Source organism: Mobula hypostoma, chromosome 8, assembly GCF_963921235.1.
Source record: "Mobula hypostoma chromosome 8, sMobHyp1.1, whole genome shotgun sequence".
NCBI lineage: Eukaryota > Metazoa > Chordata > Chondrichthyes > Myliobatiformes > Myliobatidae > Mobula > Mobula hypostoma.
Window position 1 is genome coordinate 949,582 of NC_086104.1, and position 19,837 is coordinate 969,418.

General features: G+C 45.6%; 1 protein-coding gene across 3 annotated transcripts in view; it reads right to left on the reverse strand.

Moving 5' to 3' along the window:
* Positions 1–19,837, reverse strand: part of adcy3a (adenylate cyclase 3a) — a 143,436-nt gene that overhangs the window by 34,459 nt on the left and 89,140 nt on the right. For all 3 annotated transcript variants that reach the window (XM_063055376.1, XM_063055377.1, XM_063055375.1), the window contains 3 exons: positions 6,860–7,006; positions 4,305–4,421; positions 2,317–2,446 (listed from right to left, as the gene is read on the reverse strand). In XM_063055376.1, the coding sequence (XP_062911446.1) occupies positions 2,317–2,446; positions 4,305–4,421; positions 6,860–7,006 (394 nt within the window). The remainder of the gene's footprint in view (positions 1–2,316; positions 2,447–4,304; positions 4,422–6,859; positions 7,007–19,837) is intronic.

The window sequence follows — 19,837 nt, forward strand, 5'->3', positions numbered from 1 at the left end:
CTTTTAAAGTCAAGGATTCTTTTAGATATTTAGGTGTTATAATTACTAAAAAATATAAGGATCTTTATAAAGCCAATTTTGTTCCCTTGGTAGATTCTATGAAGTATTTATTTAGTAGATGGAGTCCACTTGCATTTTCACTTGTCGGTCATATTCATATAGTTAAAATGATGATTTTACCAAAATTTTTATATTTATTTCAGAATATCCCTGCTTTTTTGACTAAGAGGTTTTTTGATCGGATTGATTCTATTATTTTATCTTTTATTTGGAATAATAAAAGACCAAGAATTAGTAAATATCACTTACAAAAGTTAAAAACGGATGGAGGTCTTGCTTTGCCTAATTTAAGAATGTATTACTGGGCTGTTAATGTGCGATATATGTCCTTTTGGTTATATTGGGTTGATAAGAACGATCGGCCAATTTGGGTAGACCTGGAATTGAAAGCTGTGAAACAGTTTTACTTAACCTCGTTATTGGGAGTTGCTTTACCTATACATTTAGCTAAAGTTGCTAATTTAAACCCATACCCTGTGATTAAGCATTCTTTACAAATTTGGCTCCAGCTCCGCAATTTTTTTAATCTTAAAAAATTTAAACTTTGTAGTTTAATTTATCGAAATTACTTTTTTAAGCCTTCTTTGAGTGATCCAATTTTTTTACTTCGGGAAAATAAAGGTATTAATTCTTTTTTGGATTTATTTAAAGAAGATAGATTGATGTCTTTTGAACAATTAGTTGATAAATATTCTCTTTCATACTCACACTTTTTACAATACCTTCAAGTTAGACATTTCTTACAAAAATATTTAAGTAATTTTCCTTACATATTGGAGGCTGACCTGTTAGATACTATTATGAGTATGAACCCTTCGATGAAGGGTTCTATTGGAAGAATTTATAATTTACTATTACAATGGGATAAGCGTCCTTTATTTAAGATTAAACAAGATTGGGAAAAGGAACTCAATTTGACTTTTATGACGGAGGATTGGATGCGGATTCTGAAGCTGGTTAACTCTCCTTCAATCTGTGCTAGTCATTCATTGATTCAATTTAAAATTGTACATCATTACCATCTGACGAAGGAGAGACTGTCTAAAATATTCCCTGATGTTGATAGTTATTGTGATAGATGTAAAACTGAGATAGCTACACTGACACACATGTTTTGGTCTTGCTTTATACTGGAACAGTTCTGGAAGTCAGTTTTTTCGACAATTTCTAAAGCACTTAAAATTAATTTATAACCTAACAAATTAACTGTGCTTTTTGGAATAATTCCTCAAAATATCTGTGGTATCTCTGTGTCTGACCAACATGTTATTGCATTTGTTACATTGATAGCTAGGAGGGCCATTTTGTTGAAGTGGAAGGATACATCAGCTCCCACTTTGTCACAATGGTTCTCTCAAGGGATGCTATGTCTTAGTTTGGAGAAAATTAGAAGTTGAACCTTTGAACCTTTATTTGATTTTGAGAAAAGATGGGGTTCATTTGCTTGTTATTATCATTTGAGTTAATTGATAGATTTTCTCCATGATCTAATTATAAATTTCTGGTATATTTTTTTTCTTGATGGTGGTTTGATGTTTATCTTTAGAAGCTTTTTGTATGCCGCATGGCTCCGGGGTTGTACAGCTAACAGGTTTTCCCCCCACTTTTCTGCCTCGTAGGGTTTTTTTTAATATCACAAAAATTTTTCAATCTTTAAAATAATGGTTTATTTTCCTTGTGACATTGTAAGTGTTGTTTACTTCGATGTACTTGTGTTATTTTTTGAATAATAATAAAAAGATTTGAAAAGGATGTGGTAATGGTGGAGCACTGTGGGAGGGGTGTGGGACAGGAGGCAGTAACGAAGTGTTGGGGTAGGGGTGGGTGGCGCAGGTGCAGACACACCCAGTCCCAAATCACCAGATAATGTCATTTGATTCCAAAGAACTGGTGTCTCGATCGTTACGTAATGTCTCTCTGGTGTTTCCCGCTCCCTTCCCCTTTCCCCAACTGTGATTCCCCTCTCCCTGCCCCCTTTCCACTCTTAGTTCACAGTGGAGACCTAGCCCTATATCAGAATCAGGTTTATCGTCACTCACATACAGAAACGTAGAAGACTCATCGCACAATACAGGCCCTTCGGCCCACAAAACTGTGCCAAACATGTAACTTGTTGACATGAAACTTGTTTTCTTTTGCGGCAACAGTACAGTGCAATACATATAATAAAGCCCGTACCTTGCAAATGTTTTAGTCATGCTAGCTGTATGTGCCACAGACTTTTGCAGAGACCCCACCCCATGGAGTCAGTCTTACCAATTCGCAGCATGAAGTTGTTGAAGGACTGGTAGTTGATGTTCATTAAGGTGACCTTCATGGCCAAGGCAAAGTCCGCAAGTTCAGCCAGGTGGTGCCATCGGTCCTGAGCAGAGGGTCCCACCTCTCTCTGTACAATGGGCACAACAGATCAAAGAGTGTGGCAGGGGTCTGGATGGTGGTCCACACACAGAGACAGACCCACACCCAAAACCTGACCCAGATACCCAGACCCCGGCCCAGACACCCAGACTCCGACCCAGACCCCTACCTAGACACCGAGACCCCAACTGAGCTACCCAGACAACCAGATACCGCAAATGCAGACTCAGACCCATACCAGACCGGCAATCCCACTGAGCAGAGTACACCAGCAACCCCACCCCCACCCACTCACACCATCCAGACACGTCTGCAAACATGACACAGAAAGAGGGTGTTGGTCAGGGAGGAGAGACTGGATACATTGCACATGGAGAGGGCTGGGCACCTCCCTCAGGAGAGGCTCAACCAGGACACGGGGGGCTGTGATGAATTGGCTGTTTGGATTCAGAACTGGTTTGCCCAGAGAAACCGAGAGGGTAGTGGTTGATGGGACTTCTCTGCCAGAAGGTCTCTGATGAGTGGTCCACACACAGCTCTGTTATTTGTAGATTCTGAAAATGACTTTGATGGACTCTTCATCTCATGTTCGATATTTATTTATCATTATTGTTTTCTTTCCTTTTTGTATCTGCAAAGTTTGTCTTTTTCACCGTAGTTGTTTGTCTGTCTTTCTTGTGTGCAGTTTTTCACTGACTCTTATCGTGCTTTTGTGTACTTACTGTGAATGGCCACAATGAACCTCAGGGTTGCATATGGTGACAGATGGATTTTGATGACAAGTTTCCTTTGAATAGAGGCCCATGCCTATGCCCACATGTCCTTGACAGCGTCTACACGGGCTGACAGGCTGGTTAAGAAGGCCCATGACACGCTGGCCTTCAATAGTTGAGGCATGGAGTTCAAAAGTCAGGAAGTTATATTGCAGCTTTTTAAAACTCTACTTAGGCTGCATCTGGAATATTGCATACCATTCTGGCCATCCCGTTGCAGGAAGGATGTCGAGACTTTGAAGAGAGTGCAGAAGAGGTTTTCTAGGATGCTGCCTGGATTAGAGGATGTGCGTGATGATGAGAGGCTGGATAAACTTGGGTTGTTCTCCCTGGATCAGCTGAGGGGAGATCTCTAGCTCAGCCAGGCACCTGGGTCAGCATGAATGAGAAGGGCTGAAGGGCCTGTTCTGATGTTGGATAATTTTATGAATCTAAAGCTGAACATAAGGCGCCCTTGTACCCCCTATACACAGCCTGGGTAATGCCACAGTGTGCACTGTCTACAAAATGCAGTGGTTACTCATCAAGGCTACTCAAACAGCCCTTCCCACACCCTCCCCATTTCCCACCCAGGAGGGCGCAGGTAGACGAACACCACCACCTGAAAGTTCCCTCCCAGACACACACTGTCCCTACTGGGAAATATATTACCAGACCCTCACCATCTCTGGGTCAAACTCTCTCCTCAAGAGCAGTAAAGGAGCACCGTTAGCACACGGACTGGAAAGTGGCTCAGCTCGTGTGTGTGAGAGAGATAGACTGTCCACGTACACGGTGTGAGAGGCTCCCGGTGTGTGCGCGAGGGAGACTGTCCACGTACACGGTGTGAGAGGCTCCCGGTGTATGCGCGAGGGAGACTGTCCATGTACACGGTGTGAGAGGCTCCCGGTGTGCGCGCGAGGGAGACTGTCCACGTACACGGTGTGAGAGGCTCCCGGTGTGTGCACGAGGGAGACTGTCCACGTACACGGTGTGAGAGTCTCCCAGTGTGTGCGAGGGAGACTGTCCACATATATAGTATGACAGGCTCCTGGTGTGTGCGAGGGAGACTCGCCGGTGTGTGTGAGGAAATTTCTCAGTGTGTGAGGGAGACTCGCCAGTGTGCAGCCTTACCTTGACTGTGGTGCTGTAGTTAACACTGGGCTCCGGGATCAGCCCTGAAGCTGCCATATAGGTGCTGCCAATGGTCTTGATTTTTGTGATGTTTCGGAACTGTGGTTCATCCAGTAGCTGTGGGAAAACCAAGAGGCTACATCTTAAACTGCAGACCTGGAGCACAGGCTTTGACATGAAACACAGAACAGAACAGGCTCTCAGCCCACCATGTTGTGCTGTCCTTTGAACCTACTCCAGGATCAGTCCAACTCTTCCCTCACACTTGGCCCAGCATTCCTATCCACGTGCCTACCTAACCATTTCTTAATGTTCCTAATCAGACTGTGCTTCCTCAAAAGATAGTCAATCCTGTCCTCAACAATCCTCTTTAATAGTTTGCACTCCACTGAAGTAAGCCTCCATAATAGCCATGACATGGCAGAAGCAAGTACTGGGATAATCACCCATGTTCCTAATACTGCACCCGAAAATCACATTTCAACTGGTCCGCATGTCTGCATTTATACCCAATCTACAGTCTACCCCTCCTCACAGTCTGACTGAATTTACACCCAATCTACAGTCTACCCCTCCTCACAGTCTGACTGAATTTACACCCAATCTACAGTCTACCCCTCCTCACAGTCTGACTGAATTTACGCCCAATCTACAGTCTACCCCTCCTCACAGTCTGACTGAATTTACACCCAATCTACTGTCTACCCTTCCTCACAGTCTAACTGCATTTATACCCAATAGAAACATAGAAACATAGAAAACCTACAGTACAATACAGGCCCTTTGGCCCACAGAGTTGTGCCGAACATGTCCCTACCTTAGAAATTACGAGGATTACCCATAGCCCTCTGTTTTTCTAAGCTCCATGTACCTATCCAAAAGTCTCTTAAAAGACCCTCTCATATCCGCCTCCACCACCGTTGCCAGCAGCCCATTCCACGCAATCACCACTCTCTGCGTAAAAAAACTTAGCCCTGATATCTCCTCTGTACCTACTCCCAAGCACCTTAAGCCTGTGTCCTCTTGTGGCAGCCATTTCAGCCCTGGGAGCAAGCTGACTACCCACACGATCAATGCCTCTCATCATCTTATACACCTCTATCAGGTCACCTCTCATCCTCTGTTGCTCCAAGGAAAAAAGGCCAAGTTCACTCAATCTGTTTTCATAAGGCATGCTCCCCAATCCAGGCAACATCCTTGTAAATCTCCTCTGCACCCTTTCTATGGCTTCCACATCCTTCCTGTAGTGAGGTGACCAGAACTGAGCACAGTACTCCAAGTGGGGTGTGACCAGGGTCCTATTTAGCTGCAACATTACCTCTCGGCTCCTAAACTCAATCCCACGATTGATGAAGGCCAATACACCGTATGCCTTCTTAACCACAGAGTCAACCTGCGTAGCAGCTTTGAGCGTCCTATGGACTCGGACCCCAAGATCCCTCTGATCCTCTACACAGCCAAGAGTCTTACCATTAATACTATATTCTGCCATCATATTTGAATCTACTGTCTACCCTTCCTCACAGTCTGACTGAATTTACACCCAATCTACAGTCTACCGTTTGTCACATTCTTACTGCATTTAAACCCAATCTACTGTCTAATCTTCCTCACAGACAGAATCGGAATCAGAATCAGGTTTATTGTCACCGATATGTGACGTGTATTTATATCCAACCTACTGTATACTCTTCCTCACAGTCTGCATTTATACTCAATCTACCATCAAACGTTTCTCAGTCTGACTGCATTTACAGCCAATCTACAGTCTACCTTCCTCACAGACTGACTGGATATATATCCAATTTACCTCACACCCTTCCACACAGTGTGAATGTATTTGTACACAGTCTGCTCTCTATGCTCCTCACAGTATGACGGAATTTACACCCAGTTGACTGTCTATCGTCCCGCAGATTCTGACTTCATTTCTACTCAATCTACTGTCTACCCTTCCTCATCATCTGTCCACACATTGCATTAGCACTTCTCTGCATTTCCTCACTAACTGACCCATCATTTGCCCTGTCTCTTCAGTTTTCCTTCCACCTACCCGCTAAATTAGGTTAAATACTTCCCAACATCTCCAGCAAACCTGCCCACAGGTTCAGGTGCAGACGAGATGCAAAGATGTGAAAATGGAAAACCCATGTTGCCAACACCCAAATGCCAACAATCCCTCTGACAACACAGAGACACTTCCCATGAACCCTCCCCGATTTGGATCCAGTCTCCTTTTTACTGAATAATAATAATAAAATAAAATAAATTGGGTATCATTTATTTATTATAAATTCAAAACACTAAGTACTTTTGTAGAATCACACTGGAACCCAAAAGCAGACAAATCATGACTAACACAGATTAAACATACACATTCCCCTCCTCACGAGGTGGATGAACCCAGTCTCTGCCCTCAGTCAGTCCGCCCGGCCCCCGGTCACCCTTCTTGCCACTCGCCCGCCCCCATATACCCCAGCTTTCACTCGTCCAGCCGACCCCCACTCGCCCGCACGCTCCCTGAGGTCTGATGAATGCGACCAGGTGCCACTTACGCCGTCAAAGTCAGAAATGATCTCGTTGAGGAAGCGCAGACACTCGATGCCCCCATTGTTTATACTCTCCTCTGTGTAGAAATCAGAGAAGTTGGGGATGGATGCAAACATCACACCAATCTCGTCATATGTCTGGCTGTAGAGCTCCTGTTGTGGGGTCAGAAAGAGAAAACACAGTCATGGCACCCTACAGGAGACAGAGCAGGAGAGAGGGAGTGGGACAGAGCAGGAGACAGGAGAGAGATCAGAGGGAGATCAGCGGTGAGAGCAGGAGAGAGGGAGGGAGTGGGACAGAGCAGGAGACAGGAGAGAGATCAGAGGGAGATCAGCGGTGAGAGCAGGAGAGAGGGAGTGGGACAGAGCAGGAGACAGGAGAGAGATCAGAGGGAGATCAGCGGTGAGAGCAGGAGAGAGGGAGTGGGACAGAGCAGGAGACAGGAGAGAGATCAGAGGGAGATCAGCGGTGAGAGCAGGAGAGAGGGAGTGGGACAGAGCAGGAGACAGGAGAGAGATCAGAGGGAGATCAGCGGTGAGAGCAGGAGAGAGGGAGTGGGACAGAGCAGGAGACAGGAGAGAGATCAGAGGGAGATCAGCGGTGAGAGCAGGAGAGAGGGAGTGGGACAGAGCAGGAGACAGGAGAGAGATCAGAGGGAGATCAGCGGTGAGAGCAGGAGAGAGGGAGTGGGACAGAGCAGGAGACAGGAGAGAGATCAGAGGGAGATCAGCGGTGAGAGCAGGAGAGAGGGAGTGGGACAGAGCAGGAGACAGGAGAGAGATCAGAGGGAGATCAGCGGTGAGAGCAGGAGAGAGGGAGTGGGACAGAGCAGGAGACAGGAGAGAGATCAGAGGGAGATCAGCGGTGAGAGCAGGAGAGAGGGAGTGGGACAGAGCAGGAGACAGGAGAGAGATCAGAGGGAGATCAGCGGTGAGAGCAGGAGAGAGGGAGTGGGACAGAGCAGGAGACAGGAGAGAGATCAGAGGGAGATCAGCGGTGAGAGCAGGAGAGAGGGAGTGGGACAGAGCAGGATTCAGGAGAGAGATCAGAGGGAGATCAGTGGTAAGAGCAGGAGAGAGGGAGAGATCAGAGGTGGACCAGACAGATTCGTCTCTTTGTCTCCCAGGGAACTACAGTTGTATGAACTGCATCTGGCTGCAGCTCCTTGAAGACCGTGTTACGGATCTGGAGCAGCAGCTGGATGACCTTCAGCTTGTACAGGAGAGCAAGAATACAATTGATCAAAGCTACAGTCACTCCAAAGTTGCAGGTGGTGAGTAGCTGGGTGACTATCGGGAGAAATGGAAATAGACAGTTAGAGCAGAGCACCCTGTGGCAATTCCCCTCAAAAATAAGTATACCGCTTTGGATACTTTTGTAGGAGATGACCTCCCGGGAGAATGCCACAGCGACTGGGTTACAGGCACTGAGAATGGGTCTGTGGTGCAGAAGGAAAAGAGAGAGAAGAGGGAGCAGTAGTGATAGAGGACTCGATAGTGATGGGGACAGGAAATTCTGTGGATGTGAATGGGACACCCGGATGGTATGTTGTCTCCCGGGTGCCAGGGTCAGTGATGTCTCAGATTGCATTCACAACATTTTGGAGGGGGAGGGAGAGCAGCCAGATGTCTTGGTACATATTGGTGCCAAAGACATAGGAAGGAAAAGCAATGGGGTCCTGAAGAGAGAATTTAGAGAGCGAGGTAGAAAGCTGAGAAGCAGGACCTCCCCGGTAGTAATTTCTGGATTGCTGCCTGTGCCACGCACTACTGAGGGTAGAAACAGGATGATCTGGCAGATAAATGAGTGGCTGAGAAGCTAGTGCAGGGGGCAGGGCTTCAGGTTCTTGGATCTCTTCTGGGGGAGGTATGACCTGTTCAAAAGTGACGGGTTGCACCTGAACCCGGGAGAGACCAATGTTCTCTTGGGCAGGTTTGTTAGAGCTGTTGGGGAGGGTATAAACTAACTTGGCAGGGGAGTGGGAACCGGAGTAAAGGGACTCAGGAAAGGACGGATGGTGAAAGAGTAAAGATAGCATGTAGTCGATTGTCAGGAAGGGCAGATGATGGGACTTAGTTGCAGACAACAGGCTGAGTAACAAATCATTAAGGATGCAGAATCAGAAAGGATAGCAAATACGGTAGAACACAGAATATAGAAAACCTATAGCACAATATAGGCTCTTCGGCCCACAAAGCTGTGCCGAACATGTCCTTACCTTAGAAATTACCTACGGTTACCCATAACCATCTATTTTTCTGAGCTCCATCTATCCGTCCAGGAGTCTCTTAAAAGACCCTATTGTAACCACCTCCACCACCGTTGCCGGCAGCCCATTCCACACACTCACCATTCTCTGCATAAAAAACTTATCCCTGACATCTCCTCTGTATCTACTTCCAAGCACTTCAAAACTATGCCCTCTCATGCTAGCCATTTCAGATCTGGGGAAAAAGCCTCTGACTTTCCACATGATCAATGCCTCTCATCATCTTATACACCTCTGTCAAGTCACCTCTCATCCTCCATCGCTCCAAGGAAAAAAGGCCAAGTTCACTCAGCCCATTCTCATAAGGCATGCTCCCCAATCTAGGCAACATTCTTGTAAATCTCCTCTGTACTCTTTCTATGGTTTCCATGTCATTCCTGTAGTGAGGTGACCGGAACTGAGCACAGTACTCCAAGTGGGGTCTGACCAGGCTCCTATATAGCTGTAACATTACCTCACTGCTCTTAAACTCAATCCCACGATTGATGAAGGCCAATACACCATATGCCTTCTTAACCACACAGTCAACCTATGTAGCAGCTTTAAGTGTCCTATGGACTTGGACCTCAAGATCCTTCTGATCCTCCATACTGCCAAAAGTCTTAACATTAATACTATATTCTGCCATCATATTTGACCTACCAAAATGAACCACCTCAAACTTATCTGGGTTGAACTCCATCTGCCACTTCTCAGCCCAGTTTTGCATCCTATCAATGTCCCGCTGTAACCTCTGACAGCCCTCCACACTATCCACAACACCCCCACCCTTTGTGTCATCAGCAAATTTACTAACCCATCCCTCCACTTCTTCATTCAGGTCATTTAGAAAAATCATAAAGAGCAGAGGTCCCAGAACAGATCCCTGAAGCACATCACTGGTCATCGATCTCCATGCAGAATATGATCCGCCTCTTTGCCTTCTGTGGCAAGCCAGTTCTGGATCTACAAAGCAAGGTCCCCTTGGATCTCATGCCTCCTTACTTTCTCAATAAGCCTTGCATGGGGTACCTTATCAAGTGCCTTGCTGAAATCCATATACACTACATCTACTGCTCTACCTTCATCAATGTGTTTAGTCACATCCTCAAAAACTGAAGGTGTTGTATCTAAATACGTGTAGTATAAGAAAGAAGGCGGATGATCTTGTTGCAATATTACAGATTGCTAGGTATGATGTTGTACCCATCGCTGAATTGTGGCTGAAGGATGGTTGTAGTTGGGAGCTGAATGTCCAAGGTTACATGTTGTATAGGAGGGATGGGAAGGTGGGAAGAGCGAGTGATGTGGCTCTACTGGTAAGGAATGGCTCAAATCAGTACAAAGATTTGACCTAGGATCGGAAGATGTTGAATCCTTGTGGGCTGAGTTAAGAAACTTCAAGGGTAAAAGGACGTTGATGACAGTTATATACAGGCCTCCCAACAGTAACTGGGATGTGCACCACAGGTTACAACAGGAAATAGAAAAGGCCAGTCAAAAGGGCAATAGGGCAGTGTGTGAGGCCGGTTTTCTGTGCTCCATGTCAGATGTGGGAGGTCCTGGAGTCTCCCAGCCTCCCGGACAGCCATATCTGCACCAGGTGTGTTGAGCTGCAGCTCCTTAGGAACTGGAGATGCAGCTCGATGACCTTCGTCTGGTCAGGGAGAGTGAGGAGGTGATAGAGAGGAGCTATAGGCAGGAAGTCACCCCGGGGCCTGGGGAGACAGATAACTGGGTGACAGTCAGGAGAGGGAAAGGCAAGAGTCAGATACTAGAGAGTACCGCTGTGGCCGTCCCCCTTAACAATAAGTACTCCTGTTTGAGTACTGTTGGGGGAGACGGCCTACCTGGGGAAAGTAACATTGGTCACGCCTCTGGCACAGAGTCTGGCCCTGTGGCTCAGAAGGGTAGGGAAAGGAAGAGGAAGGTAGTATTGATAGGGGACTCTATAGTTAGGGGGTCAGACAGGCGATTCTGTGGATGTAGGAAAGAAACTCGGATGATATTTGCCTCCCAGGTGCCAAGGTCCGGGATGTTTCAGATTGCGTCCATGATATCCTGAAGTGGGAGGGAGAACAGCCAGAGGCCGTGGTACATATTGGTACCAATAACATAGGTAAGAAAAGGGAAGAGGTCCTGAAAAAAGACTACAGGGAGTTAGGAAGGAAGTTGAGAAGCAGGACCACAAAGGTAGTAATCTCGGGATTACTGCTTGTGCCACGCGACAGTGAACATAGGAATAGGGTGAGGTAGAGGATTACTGAGTGGCTGAGGGATTGGAGCAGGGAGCAGGGATTCAGATTTCTGGATCATTGGGACTTCCTTTGGGGCAGGTGTGACCTGTACAAAAAGGATGTGTTGCACTTGAACCCCAGGGGGACCAATATCCTGGTGGGAAGGTTTGCTAAAGCTATTTGAGAGAGTTTAAACTAAAATTGTTGAGGGTGGGAACCAACTGAAGAGACTGGGTAAGAGGCGGTTGGCTCACAAATAGAGAAAGCTTGGAGACAGTGTGTGACAGAGGATAGGTAGGTGATAGAGAAGGGATGTGCTCAGACGATGGTTTGAGATGTGTCTAACGCAAGGAGTGCTGTGAACAAAGCGGATGAGCTTAGAGTGTGGATCAGTACTTGGTGCTATGATGTGGTGGCCATTACAGAGACATGGATGGCTCAGGGACAGGAATGGTTACTTCAAGTGCCAAGCTTTAGATGTTTCAGAAAGGACAGGGAGGGAGGCAAAAGAGGTGGAAGTGTGGCACTGTTGATCAGAGATAGTGTCATGGCTGCAGAAAAGGTGGATGTCATGGAGGGATTGTCTACAGAGTCTCTGTGGGTGGAAGTTAGGAACAGGAAGGGGTCAATAACTCTACTGGGTGTTTTTTATAGGCTGCCCAATAGTAACAGGGATATTGAGGAGCAGATAGGGAAACAGATCCTGGAAAGGTGTAATAATAACAGCGTGGTTGTGATAGGAGATTTTAATTTCCCAAATATCGATTGGCATCTCCCTAGAGCGAGGGGTTTCGATGGAGTGGAGCTTGTTAGGTGTGTTCAGGAAGGTTTCTTGACACAATATGTAGATAAGCCTACAAGAGGAGAGGCTGTACTTGATTTGGTATTGGGAAATGAACCTGGTCAGGTGTCAGATCTCTCAGTGGGAGAACATTTTGGAAATAGTGATCATAATTCTATCTCCTTTACAATAGCACTGGAGAGAGATAGGAACAGACAAGTTAGAAAAGCATTTAATTGGAGTAAAGGGAAATATGAGGCTATCAGGCAGGAACTTGGAAGCTTAAACTGGGAACAGATGTTCTCAGGGAAAAGTACGGAAGAAATGTGGCAAATGTTCAGGGGATATTTGTTTGGAGTTCTGCATCGGTATGTTCCAATGAGACAGGGAAGTTATGGTAGGGTACTGGAACCGTGGTGTACAAAGGCTGTTGTAAATCTAGTCAAGAAGGAAAAAAGCTTTCAAAAGGTTCACAAAGCTGGGCAATGTTAGAGATCCAGAAGATTATAAGGCTAACAGGAAGGAGTTTAAGAAGGAAATTAGGAGAGCCAGAAGCGGCCATGAGAAGGCCTTGGCGGGCAGGATTAAGGAAAACCCCAAGGCATTCTACAAGTATGTGAAGAGCAAGAGGATAAGACATGAAAGAATAGGACCTATCAAGTGTGACAGTGGGAAAATGTGTATGGAACCAGAGGAAATATCAGAGGTACTTAATGAATACTTTACTTCAGTATTCACTATGGAAAAGGATCTTGGTGATTGTAGGGATGACTTGCAGCGGACTGAAAAGCTTGAGCATGTAAATATTAAGAAAGAGGATGTGCTGGAGCTTTTGGAAAGCATCAAGTTGGACAAGTTGCCGGGACGGGATGAGATGTACCCCAGGCTACTGTGGGAGGTGAGAGAGGAGATTGCTGAGCCTCTGGCGATGATCTTTGAATCATCAGTGGGGATGGGAGAGGTTCCGGAGGATTGGAGGGTTGCGGATGTTGTTCCTTTATTGGCCTTCATTAATCGTGGAATTGAATTTAGGAGCCGAGAGTTATATAGGACCCTGGTCAGACCCCACTTGGAGTACTGTGCTCAGTTCTGGTCACCTCACTACAGGAAGGATGTGGAAACCATAGAAAGGGTGCAGAGGAGATTTACCAGGATGTTGCCTGGATTGGGGAGCATGCCTTATGAAAACAGGTTGAGTGAACTTGGCCTTTTCTCCTTGGAGCGACGGAAGATGAGAGGTGACCTGATAGAGGTGTATAAGATGATGAGAGGCATTGATCATGTGGATAGTCAGAGGCTTTTTCCCAGGGCTGAAATGGTTGCCACAAGAGGACACAGGTTTAAGGTGCTGGGGAGTAGGTACAGAGGAAATGTCAGGGGTCAGATGTCAAGATTAGTCCCCCTGGAGGGGGGACTAACATTCTTGTGGGAAGGTTTGCTAGTGCTGCTCTGGGGGGTTTAAACTAGATTTGCAGGGGGAGGGGAACCAGAGTGTTAGAGCAGATAGTGAGGTGGAGGAGGATAAAGGTCATGTGAGAACTGCAGGTATAGTGCATGGAGTAAAGCCAGATCTAACATATAGAGAGGCTTTGAGGAAAGAGAAGCAGAATAAAGGGTGTAAAGGTAGTAAGGTAGAAGGGCTAAAGTGTGTGTACCTCAATGCAAGACGCATCAGGGACAAAGGTGATGAACTGAGAGCTTGGATACATACATGGAATTATGATGTAGTGGCCATTACAGAGACTTGGCTGGCACCAGGGCAGGAATGGATTCTCAATATTCCTGGATTTCAGTGTTTTAAAAGGGATAGAGAGGGCGGAAAAAGGGCAGGAGGGGTGGCATTACTGGTCAGGGATACTATTACAGCTACAGAAAGGGTGGGTAATGTAGCAGGATCCTACTTTGAGTCAATATGGGTGGAAGTCAGGAACAGGAAGGGAGCAGTTACTCTATTGGGGGTATTCTATAGGGCCCCTGGTAGCAGCAGAGATACAGAGGAGCAGATTGGGAGGCAGATTTTGGGAAGGTGCAAAAATAACAGGGTTGTTATCATGGGTGACTTTAACTTCCCTAATATTGATTGGCACCTGATTAGTTCCAATGGTTTGACAGGGCAGAGTTTGATAAGTGTGTCCAGGATGGATTCCTGTCACAGTATGTTGACAGGCCGACAGGAGGAATGTCACACTAGATCTAGTATTGGGTAACGAACCGGGTCAGGTCACAGATCTCTCAGTGGGTGAGCATCTGGGGGACAGTGACCACCGCTCCCTGGCCTTTAGCATTATCATGGAAAAGGATAGAATCAGAGAGGAGAGGAACATTTTTAATTGGGGAAGGGCAAATTATAAGGCTATAAGTCTAGAACTTGCTGGTGTGAATTGGGATGATGTTTTTGCAGGGAAATGTACTATGGACATCTGGTCGATGTTTAGGGATCTCTTGCAGGATGTTAGGGATAAATTTGTCCAGGTAAAGAAGGTAAAGAATGGTAGGGTGAAGGAACCATGGGTGACAAGTGAAGTGGAAAATCTAGTCAGCTGGAAGAAGGCAGCATACATGAGGTTTAGGAAGCAAGGATCAGATGGGTCTATTGAGGAATATAGGGTAGCAAGAAAGGAGCTTAAGAAGGGGCTAAGGAGAGCAAGAAGGGGGCATGAGAAGGCCTTGGCGAGTAGGGTAAAGGAAAACCCCAAGGCATTCTTCAATTATGTGAAGAAAAAAAGGATGACAGGAGTGAAGGTAGGACCAATTAGAGATAAAGGTGGGAAGATGTGCCTGGAAGCTGTGGAAGTGAGCAAGGTCCTCAATGAATACTTCTCTTTGGTATTCGCCAATGAGAGGTAACTTGATGACGGTGAGGACAGTATGAGTGAGGTTGATGTTCTGGAGCATGTTGATATTAAGGGAAAGGAGGTGTTGCAGTTGTTGAAATACATTAGGACGGATAAGGCCCCGGGGCCTGATGGAATATTCCCCAGCCAGCTCCACGAGGCGAGGGAAGAGATTGCTGAGACTCTGGCTAGGATCTTTATGTCCTCGTTGTCCATGGGAACGGTACTGGAGGATTGGAGGGAGGCGAATGTTGTCCCCTTGTTCAGAAAAGGTAGTAGGGATAGTCCGGGTAATTATAGACCAGTGAGCCTTACGTCTGTGGTGGGAAAGCTGTTGGAAAAGATTCTTAGAGATAGGATCTACAGGCATTTGGAGAATCATGGTCTGATCAGGGACAGTCAGCATGGCTTTGTGAAGGGCAGATCGTGTCTAACAAGCCTGATAGAGTTCTTTGAGGTGGTGACCAGGCATATAGATGAGGGTAGTGCAGTGGATGTGACCTACATGGATTTTAGTAAGGCATTTGACAAGGTTCCACACGGTAGGCTTATTCAGAAAGTCAGAAGGCATGGGATCCAGGGAAGTTTGGCCAGGTGGATTCAGAATTGGCTTGTCTGCAGAAGGCAGAGGGTTGTGGTAGAGGGAGTACATTTGGATTGGAGAGTTGTGACTAGTGGTGTCCCACAAGGATCTGTTCTGGGACCTCTACTTTTCGTGATTTTTTTTAACGATCTGGATGTGGGGGTAGAAGGATGGGTTGGCAAGTTTGCAGATGACACAAAGGTTGGTGGTGTTGTGGATAGTGTAGAGGATTATCGAGGATTGCAGAGAGACGTTAATAGGATGCAGAAGTGGGCTGAGAAGTGGCAGATGGAGTTCAACCCAGAGAAGTATGAGATGGTACACTTTGGAAGGACAAACTCCAAGACAGAGTACAAAGTAAATGGCAGGATGCTTGGTAGTGTGGAGGAGCAGAGGGATCTGGGGGTACATGTCCACAGATCCCTGAAAGTTGCCTCACAGGTAGATAGGGTAGTTAAGAAAGCTTATGGTGTGTTAGCTTTCATAAGCCGAGGGATAGGGTTTAAGAGTAGCAAGGTAATGATGCAGCTCTATAAAACTGCACTTGGAGTACTGAATCCGGTTCTGGTCGCCTCACTATAAGAAGGATGTGGAAGCATTGGATTTCCTGGGATGCTGCCTGGTTTAGAGAGTATGCATTATGATCAGAGATTAAGGGAGCTAGGGCTTTACTCTTTGGAGAGAAGGAGGATGAGAGGAGACATGGCAGAGGTATACAAGATAATAAGAGGAATACATAGAGTGGATAGCCAGCGCCTCTTCCACAGGGCACCACTGCTCAATACAAGAGGACATGGCTTTAAGGTAAGGGGTGGAAAGTTCAAGGGCGATATTAGAGGAAGGTTTTTTACTCAGAGAGTGGTTGGTGCGTGGAATGCACTGCCTGAGTCAGTGGTGGAGGCAGATACACTAGTGAAGTTTAAGAGACTACTAGACAGGTGCATGGAGGAATTTAAGGTGGGGGCTTATACGGGAGGCAGGGTTTGAGGGTCGGCATGACATTGTAGGCCAAAGGGCCTGTACTGTGCTGTACTATTCTATGTTCTATGTAAGTTTTTATTACACAGAGAGTGGTGAGTGCGTGGAATGGGCTGCCGGCAACGGTGGTGGAGGCGGATACAATAGGGTCTTTTAAGAGACTTTTGGATAGGTACATGGAGCTTAGAAAAATAGAAGGTTATGGGTAAGCCTAGTAATTTCTGAGGTAGGGACATGTTCAGCACAATTTTGTGGGCCCAAGGGCCTGTATTGTGCTGTAGGTTTTCTATGTTTCTATGTTTCTATGTTATGGTAGTCCTGAGAGATTTTAACATGCAGGTCCATTGGGAAAATCAGATTGGCAATGGATCTCAAGAGAGTGAGTTTGTTGAATGCCTGTGAGATGGCTTTTTAGTGCAGTTTGTCGTTGAGCCTACTAGGGGATCAGCTATACTGGATTGGGTGTTATGCAATGAACCAGAGGTGATTAGGGAGTTTCAGGTAAAAGAACCCTTAGGAACCAGTGATCACAATATGATTGAGGTCAACTTGAAATTTGATAGGGAGAAAGTAGAGTCTGATGCAGCAGTATTTCAGTGGAGTAAAGGAAATTACAGTGGTGTGAGAGAGAAGCTGGCCAAAGTAAATTGGAAGGAGTTGCTAGCAGGGATGTCAGCAGAGCAGCAATGGTGTAGGTTTCTGGGAAAAATAAGAAAGGTGCAGGACATGTGTATTCCAAAAATGAAGAAATACTCAAATGGTAAAATAGTACAGCTGTGGCTGACAAGGGACGTCAAAGCTAATGTAAGAACAAAAGAAAGGGCATACAACAAAGCAAAAATCAGTGGGAAGATAGAGGATTGAGAAGTTTTTAAAAACCTACCCGACAGTAACTAAAAAATCATTAGAAGGGGAAAGATGAAATATGAAAGCAAGCTGGCAAATAGTAGCAAAGTGGATAGTACAAGTTTTTTCAAGTATAGGGTATGTTAAAAAAAGAGAGAAATGAGAGTGGATATAGGACCGCTAGAAAATGAGGCAGGAGAAATAATAATGGGGGACAAGGAGATGTCTGATGAACTAAATGAGTATTTTGCATTAGCCTTCACTGTGGAAGACACTAGCAGTATGCCTGATGTTGTAGTGTGTGAAAGAAGAGATGTGGGTGCAGTTACTGTTACAAAAGAGAATGTACTCAAAATGCTGAAAGACCCGAAGGTTCATAAATCACCCAGACCAGAGGAACTGCACCCTAGGGTTCTGAAAGGGGTAGTGTTAGAGATTGTGGTGGCATTAGAAATGATCTTTCAGAAATCATTGGACTCTGGCATGATGCCAGAGGACTGAAAAATTGCAAATGTTACTCCACTTTTTGAGAAAGGAGGAAGGCAGCAGAAAGGAAATTATAGACCAGTTAGTCTGACCTTAGTGGTTGGGAAGATGTTGGTGTTAATTGTTAAGGATGAGGTGATGGAGTACTTGGTGACACAGGACAAGATAGTACAAAGTCAGCATGGTTTACTTCAGGGAAAATCCTGCCTGACAAACCTGTTGGAATTCTTTGAGGACATTACAAGTAGGGTAGATAAAGGGGATGCAGTGGATGTTGTATATTTGGACTTTCAGAAGGCCTTTGACAAGGTGCCACACATGAGGCTGTTTACCAAGTTAAGAGCCCATGGTATTACAAGCAAGTTACTGAGATGGTTAGAGCATTGGCTGCATGATAGGAGGCATTGAATGGGAATAAAAGGCTCCTTTTCCAGTTGGCCGCCAATGACTAAGGGGTCGGTGTTGGGGCCACTTCTTTTTATGCTGTATATCAATGATTTAGATGATGAAACAGATGGCTTTGTTGCCAAGTTTGTAGATGATACGAAGATTGGTGGAGGGGCAGATAGTGTCGAGGAAACAGGTAGCATGCAGAAGGACTTAGACAGATTAGGAGAATGGGCAAGAAAGTGGCAAATGGAATACAATGTTGGAAAATGCATGGTCATGCACTTTGGAAGTAGAAATAAATGTACGGACTATTTTCTAAATGGGGAGAAAATCCAGGAATCTGAGATGTAGAGGGACTTGGGAGTCCGTATGCAGAACACCTTGAAGGTTAACTTGCAGGTTGAGTCAGTGGTGAGGAAGGTAAATGCCATGTTTATTTCAAGGGGTCCAGAATATAAGATCAAGGACATGATGCTGAGGCTTTATAAGAGAGTGGTGAGGCCTCACCTTGAATATTGTGAGCAGTTTTGGGCCCCTCAACTTAAAAAAGATGTACTGGCATTGGAGAGGGTCTAGTGAAAGTTCACAAGGACGATTCCAGGAATGAAAGGGTTTTCATACATGGAACGTTTCATGGCTCTGGGTTTGTATTCACTGGAATTCAGGAGGATGAGGGGGAATCGCATTGAAACCTCTCGAATGCTGAAAGGCCTAGACAGAGCAGATGTGGAAAGGATGTTTCTCATGGTGGGAGAGCCTAGGACAAGAGGGCACAGCCTCAGGATAGAGGGGCATCCTTTCAAAACAGAAATGCGGAGAAATTTCTTTTGCCAAAGAGTGGTGAATTTGTGGAATTTGTTGCCACATGTACCTGTGGAGGCCAGGTTGTTGGGCATATTTAAGGCAGAGATTGATAGGTTCTTGATTGGACATGGCATCAAAGGTTATGGGGAGAAGGCCGGGAACTGGGGTTGAGGAGGAGATAGCAAAAAAGGATCAGCCATGATTGAATGGCAGAGCAGACTCGATGGGCCAGATGGTCTAATTCTGCTCCTATGTCTTATGGTCTTTTGGTCTAAGGTCTTTGTTTTGTGGCTGTCTGTAAAGAGATGAATCTCAAGGTTTTATATGGTATGCATACTTTGATAATAAATCTACTTTCAATTTTGAACTGGAATTGGCTTATTGTCACACGTACCTGGATACAGTGAAAAGCTTGTTCATGCACATCAGATCATTAAAGTCAATTATGATGGGGAGACAGCAGGTAATTCATTGTTCAAAGTAAATGTATTATTAAAGTATGGATATGGCACCATATACAAAGCCGAGATGCATTGTCTTGTAGGCATACTCAATATATGCGTCAATGAAAGACAGCACCTACAGGGCAGATAGCCAGTGTGCATACGACAACAAGCAGTGTAAAACAATAAATAAATAAATAGATAAACAAACAAATAAGCTAGAGAGTTTACAATAAATATCAGGAACATGAGATGAAGTGTCATTGAAAGTGAGTCCATAGGTTGTGGAAACATTTCAATGATGGGGCAAGTGATGTTTGGTGAAATTATCCCCTCTGATTCAGGAGCCTGAT